The sequence below is a fragment of the Haliotis rubra genome, unplaced genomic scaffold (assembly GCF_003918875.1).
Source record: "Haliotis rubra isolate DU_JTF1 unplaced genomic scaffold, ASM391887v1 Scf725, whole genome shotgun sequence".
Taxonomy (NCBI): Eukaryota; Metazoa; Mollusca; class Gastropoda; order Lepetellida; family Haliotidae; genus Haliotis; species Haliotis rubra.
Genome location: NW_025767441.1, coordinates 268,190 through 275,479, shown reverse-complemented (window position 1 = coordinate 275,479; position 7,290 = coordinate 268,190). Strand labels below are relative to the sequence as shown.

The window sequence follows — 7,290 nt, the reverse complement described above, 5'->3', positions numbered from 1 at the left end:
ACTTTTTAAAAAATTTTTAATATTTTTATTCATTTCAGATAGGTATACAGAGACAGGGAGTACACAACTCCATGTTAGGGCTGGATACATATTGGCAACAAAGAGATACAAACTTTCAAAGTAAGAAAATATAGTTGCAAGTATACAAAGTCGGGGAGTGCACAACTCCAGCAGCAAACTTCATGGGTTACAGGTATGTTCTTGCTAGTTATACATCAGCAATAAAGTTACTAATTTCGAAGAATGAAAACATAGGTACACAAAGTCAGGGAGTGAACCACTCAAGCAACAGACTCCATGAGTTACAGGCATGTTCTAGCTAGTTATACACCAGCAACAAAGGTTAACTACTTACGAAGTATGAAAACATAGGTACACAAAGTCAGGGAGTGCATCACTCCAGCAACAGACTCTCTGGGTTACGGGCGTGTAAGAGCTGGTTATACATCAGCAACAAATAGTTCAAATTTTCAAAGTGTGATAATAATAGGTATACAATCAGGGAGTACACTACTCCAGTTGCAAACTCGGAGCTGGTAAGGCACTTGGAGCTGGTTATACATTGGCAACAAGAAGTTACAAATTTTCAGAGTGTGAAAGTATAGGTACATAAGTCGAGGAGTACATGACTGCAGCGACAAGCTCATGGGTTACCTGCATGTTTAGTAATTAATATTCTTGTCATTGTTCTTCTTATTCTTCTTCTTATTATTATTATTCTTATTCTTATAGGATATTTATATGATGTTAAAACCTGGTTATCGCTGACAAAAGAATAATTAATTTCATTAGCGTGAAAGGATGGGTATAGAAAGACAAAGTGCAAACCTCCAGCAGTAAACTCATGGGTCGTAGGCAAGTTGGAGCTGATTATTTATTGGCCCAGAGACTTGCAGATTTTCAAAGTTCGAAATAAAGCTATGAGGCCATTTTTTGTGAAATTTGTTAAGCCTGTTGTTTTTCTTAGCTATGTATTTTTCGACATATACAATATTCTGTATTATTTTCAGAAATCCTGACATTTGCAGCCGTCTGTTGTTTATACTTGAGATACATATGAATCGTTTCCCAGCGAGAATAATGTTGTTAATAAATCATAGCCAGTGTTAAGTCCCAACAGGATTTTGAAATCTGAGAGTACAATGTCAATGCTAAAAGTGTTTTTAATGAAAATCCTTAGTTCACTCCAGAACATCTGTACATGTCCACACGATACAAAACATCGATAATATCCTCTGGTTCTGATTTGCAAAATGTACAAACATTTTGTAAATCAATTTCATCTTTAACAATTCTTTTTTAGTATATATAATATTGTGGATGAATCTGAATTGAAAATCCAATAATTTAACATCCCGAATACACTTTCTATAGTTTGTAAAAACAATACTCCAAGGCAATGTAATCTGAGTCATACTTTCCCACTTGTTACACACCTCGGGTAGCTCACATGTTTAAATCAATTTGTCATAGAACCTTCTACAACCTTTTGAAGGTATAATAAGTTCATACACTATGTCATTAATACCCAGATTTTGAGTCTCATTAATAAAATAATTGACAGTTGTCATATAAGTACTTGCAATGAATTTATACATATCTTGGCTACACAGTATCTGACCTTTGGAAATAATTGTATATTATTCGGACATTGTCTCACCAGAATCAGTCGTTAAGACAATTGAACAAAGTGGAATGTAAATGTGACTGTTTCAACTGTCTTATACAACATTTTCCGAGAGACCATTATGTGGTGCTTTGTTGTGATTACTATCTCTCTCTACAGTGTGTAGGTAAGTATGTGGATTGTGTATTAAAACGGTGCATGCTATTAAGTCTTACTGCACATGTATCACTGAACAATTAATCACTTTCCGTGGCAACCCATCCGTGAAGATCAGTAGATAAGAAATAATGTGTTTCCCACCACCTACCACCATTAATCAAATACACTAATTAAATATAAATAATAACTCTTTAAGATGCAAATAGATATAGATAAGTAATACATACTTAATGAATGGTAATCATATAGGTTAATAAAGCAGTGTTAATATCTATGCATAAATGTCCATTTGCATAATGTTTTGAGATAGCATGATTATTGTATCTGAAAAATGCTTAATGTTTGTCAGTGCGAAGGCGTGACCTCTTTGCATTGTTGTCAGCGGGTTCCCACTTCGTGAGGATTGACAATAGCAACAAAAACGAAACGTGCTAAGCCTGAAGTCACATCTAGGTGTGACATGTGTTGGGGCATCTGGTCATTACACTTTGTTAGCGGCAATAATGTACAACAACCTTCAAAAACGTTCGTGTTGAATAATACCAATGCTAGAATATTTTGATTTCAAACCAATATAAAATACATCTAGCCAAGTTATGTTTTGTTTGTCAATTCTCGCTTAGTTTATTTCCAAACATGTTTCGAAAAGAAACGTCCATAGACTTAAGAAGGTTAGACTTGGGTTTGATTTGACAGAATGACCGGCTGAATGCGTAATCTGCATTATCACTTCAGCTGAGACAGTGTTTCTCTTTTAGCATAATTGGGGGCAACATACTCCCTGCTACAGAACGACGACAGATGTGCAATAATCTTTTTGATTCAAATCTTATAGTACAAACTGAAAGAAATACTTTTTTTCATGCATGTTTCAAGTTTTATGTAGTCCCGGGGGTCTTAAGAAACTTAGTTGGTTAGTTACCAACGTTGGCTTGTAGATGTCACTGGGGTTATGCCTTTTCAAAGTAAGTGAGCCCCTGCATGTCATGTACAAAATCAATGACACCGCCCCGCCCCCTCCCATAACTTCAAGCATAATTTTGTAATGTTTTTATGCACAAAATTGCTGACCCCCCAAGTACATGTGTGCAAAATTGATGCCCCCTCCCTACCTCCCCAGAACAAAACACAGAGGAAAAGGGCAGATAATTATTTCCGCCATCACCTAACTGTTCTGTCATAAAATAAAATACTAAATGCAAAAGCACGTTGTACCTTCAAACAAAACAAACGCCAATCTTGGAGGAAATGTGTCTCCTGGATTAATTCGCGAATGTCGAAGGTATGGAACATGGTGCAGGGAATAAAAAGCAAAGGATCAAAGTCTGCTGTTTACCATCTTAAAGATGGTGATAATTTAATAACTGACAAATCTAAAATTGCAACAAAATTCAGTTTTATTCATTTCCTTTGGAAATGTTTGATCTGTATGGATATATATTACTTTTCTCATATGCACTGGCATTGGCTAGTGGTATGCTCGCAAAATGGAATATCCCTTACATTTTTTAATTGTATATAAACGATATATCTTTTCAGACAATCATTCCTGCCTTCAGTACACCCATTCATCTTTCAAGAGCAAGTACTCAAACAAACTATGGTCATAAGGAAGTGGAGTGAGTGAGTGGAGTTTGACGCCGCTTTTAACAATATTTCAGCAATATCACGGCGGGGTACACCAGAAATGGGCTTCACACATTGTAGCCATGTGGGGAATCGAACCCGGGTCTTCGGCGTGACGAGCCAACGCTTTAACCACTAGGCTACCCCACCTCCCCGATATAAGGAAGTGGAAGTGGTGATGCACACTAATTATTATCATATCAAAATTGATCGACTCCGATATATCTCCCAATATTTTCAATCGAAAATTAAAAATAAAGTTCCCTACATTTTTTTAAGAGCATAAAAACTATAGATTGTTTTAATACTCGTAGCAATTTATAATAGTAAAATTCCTAATGTAGGAAGCGGACGTACAATCACCAAAACAAGCCCATTAGCTCTCCAGAAAAAGGCACAACTGGGGGCATAAGAGCCGTTATGTAAACACTGACTGACTGACTGAGTTTGGTTTTACGCCGCTTTTAGCAATATTCCAACAACATCACGGCAGGGGACACCAGAAATTGGCTTCACACATTGTGCCCATGTAGGGATTCGAACCCGGGTCTTCGGCGTGACGAGCCAACGCTTTAACCATTAGGCTACACCTACGCCCCCGTTATGTGAACAAACAAACAAACAAACAAAACTTCACCTAAGGCAACAGTATTGTATTAGCTATGTTATTCGTACTTCCAATATGATGATGAATATTTTCCATGATCTTTTAAACAATCACATGCCATAAACAATTTAAGAAGTCAGGATAATTTTTATGAAAATACCGCCATCATTACGAGCGTTTTTGTGATTTGTTTGTCGTCTTTTCGCACATAACGACCTTCGATAGGGGAGAGTCTTCTTTGAGGGTACGACCCGTGAAGATCCGGGTTAGAATGAACCTTCAGTAACCCATACTTGTCGTAAGAGGCGACTAACGGGATCGAGTGGTCAGGCTCACTGGCTTGGTTGACACATGTAATCGGTTCCCATGCTGTTGATCACTGAAGTCACTCACTCACTTTTTGAGGTTACGGAAAGGGACGAGTGGTGACGAATGTTTCGCGATCTCACATCATCTGCTATCTTTCGGGTTTTGTAAACGTAACGCATAACCGCCTAATATGTCCATGTTCAATTAGCTGTTGTTGCTGTGCACGAATTTTTTCTGCTCTTTAATGGACCATGGCTTCTACAGATGACACTGTTACACCGTAGCAACCATAGGTTGCCAAACAGTCAGACACTATGTTACTGGTTACAAAGACAACATGAATTTTGAACGACGTTCAAGACATTTATTTTTGACAGGTATGCCATCTGTTTACCATTGATAACAAGCGCACAATAATATTTTACATGCGATGACTACAGTGACAATGAACATGAAATCAGTAACCAAAGCGAAGGAGTGTCTGTTCACAATAGCAACACATAACAGGATGTGTTGTGTGCATCTCATCAATATCAGTATACAACATTCTTCTAATTACCAGGAGAGGCAACATGTAACACTGCAAGCAGAGATGCCGGGAATATTGAACCCAAAACAATTCCAACTGAAGTACGTTAGCACTGCATATCAATACGCATTAGAGATTCCGGATAAAGCCATTGAACAGTGTACACAAATGGTCAGATTATTCTTCCCAATGGAAAATCTTATGACAAATACTGATAACAACGTTAACTGTTTTAGATATTCCGCAACCAGATTTGCAAGCGCACAAATATGCTAACAAACCGAAAGGAAGCATGTACAAGGACTATGAAGAAATGTCCCATATCATTAAAATGACAGGACATAAATGCTATAGTGATCTTACATTAGGAATGACAAGCCCGCTATGGATGATCAACTTCGTTATTATACAATAGCGACGTTTCGGTATAGATGCTTATACCGTTTTCATATCTTCTATATTGGCTGGTGGAAATCTGTGTCTAAATATGGATGCTACAAATGTTAGTGATAAATATTTGACCGGACAACACATTTTCTCTGAAAATCATTTCTCATTTTCTTCCAGGTTATGAACGTCGTTATGGAATAGTTCCAGCATGTCACAATCCATCAAGAAACAGAACTGTCCATGACATCAAAAAAGTCTATGATTTCGATTATCACCATGAACGATTTGGTAGGTGGAAAACCACATTTCTACAGGGAAATCGCCCTTCAACAGATTGTGCCCAAGTCCCAGTCAGCCGCAGCGTAGGATGAAGCGGAAGTTGCCAGGCCACTTCCTGTCTGGCATTCCCCAGTCACTCTGTTGTAGTTGAAGAACGTACAGTTCTGTCTGTAACAGATGTTGCTGCACTCCATACGACGTGGAGCCAAACTGCTTTGCATGGGTGAAGGACTATCTCGTTTCCGACCATTTTGGATTTGCACCTCAATATTCAAGCACGTACCTGTAAATAAGTTTGAAAGAATGAGCGCAGGGTGTTTGTTTAGAATCTCTATATTCTGGATATATCATGATAGCTCGTGAATAAGAGAAGTGTGAACGAGACAAACAAATAATGAGGCAACAGATTTATGCTATGTATATATAATGGACAAGATTGGGCCTCAATCTTATCACATAACATGCTGACCATTATTTTCACATTCGACATAGATCCTTGGCCTGTTTAGGAAGCTTGACCACCAACACAGCTTGGTGAATGTTATTATCACTGACAATACTACAAGTACCACCACTATTTTATGTCGTATTGTCATGGCAATTGTATGTCATTGACGTTTTATGGCTTCTCTATTGTGTTTTGTTAATGTAATTACTTTGCACCAATTTGTCTTCATTTGTGTAGTTTGTTAGTCTTACCATACAACAATTACTGGAAAATATTTCTTTGTTGCTTGTTGGTTTGCACAGATTTCTATGTTAACGTATTGTTTTAACTTGACAATTCTCAAGTAACAACATATAGCGTGGAAATCCCCTCGAAACAAGATGCAATGTTATGAACCTAACTGAAGTGAATGAATTAATAATGTTTCAACATCATAGTCGGCACCATTCCTGCTATGTCACTGCGGTCTGTAAATCATCTAGTCTTTATATGACAAGCCAGTGGCTGACACATAAGCGCGATCCTAAGTTTCGGGGATACGAGAACACGATATCATCATGACATAAAACAAAAACACGAGTTACTGAGATCTATTTGTACATCTGAATACATTTCAAAGTGTGGCCCCCAAATTGCATGCATAAGGATGGGTACTGCTCAATCCTGTTAATCCATTTTGTAAAACAAAATGTCTCCATCAAATACCACTTCCTGTTATTCTCTATCATTGAACTGATTTTGAAAATTTATCCCAAGGCAGCCAGCGTGCATAGTAAATGTCTGAATGTAGTACGATTCAAGTGTCCATGGATAAAGACCTTACCTTCTCCAAACACTTGTACCTCGCACATCATCATGATGATATCGGAGGACACTTTCACATATCTGGCCATGATCTTCTGGTCACACGCAACAGTCTTGGATGTTCCTGTGAAACTGCCCATCTGGTTGACACAGACTTTCGCGGGAGGATGGCGGGACAGGGGTAGGATGCTTGAAAAAGCCCTCTACCTTCAGAAGATCTGGTGCACCTAGAATGTCATATTAATGTTGTGGGTTGTCAGGGAGTGCATGGTTCAGTTGCAATAATGCTGAAGTTACACCAGAATTGTCTTAACATAGACTCAGTTGCCAACATTACGCGCACCTCCTTCTTGATCAGTACTGGAATACCTTTAGTTGTTACATCTAGATGCTCAAGAACATTCAGTGATCTAATGTGGTTCAGTAATAAGATTCAAATCAATTTGACTGATCACTTATATGATATAGCAGTAAAAGAAGCTGCTCATTTTGTAAACATAACTTCTTTATTT

General features: G+C 37.9%; 1 protein-coding gene across 1 annotated transcript; it reads right to left on the bottom strand.

The window, feature by feature from the left end:
• Positions 1-5,465: 5,465 nt before the first annotated feature.
• LOC124259495 lies at positions 5,466-6,932 on the bottom strand. The gene is made up of 2 exons (XM_046693625.1): positions 6,798-6,932; positions 5,466-5,809 (listed from the first exon to the last, which is right to left on the bottom strand). Exons 1-2 carry the CDS (start codon positions 6,916-6,918, stop codon positions 5,574-5,576), a joined length of 357 nt encoding a protein of 118 aa, XP_046549581.1. The 5' UTR covers positions 6,919-6,932; the 3' UTR covers positions 5,466-5,573.
• Between the last annotated feature and the right edge of the window lie 358 nt (positions 6,933-7,290).

Excerpts from the sequence above, each read along its gene's own strand:
- LOC124259495 (XM_046693625.1), bottom strand. The coding sequence starts at position 6,918 with ATGGGCAGTTTCACAGGAACATCCAAGACTGTTGCGTGTGACCAGAAG. Across the intron at positions 5,810-6,797 it reads GGTACAAGTGTTTGGAGAAG|GTACGTGCTTGAATATTGAG; the intron begins GTAAGGTCTTTA and ends ACTTATTTACAG.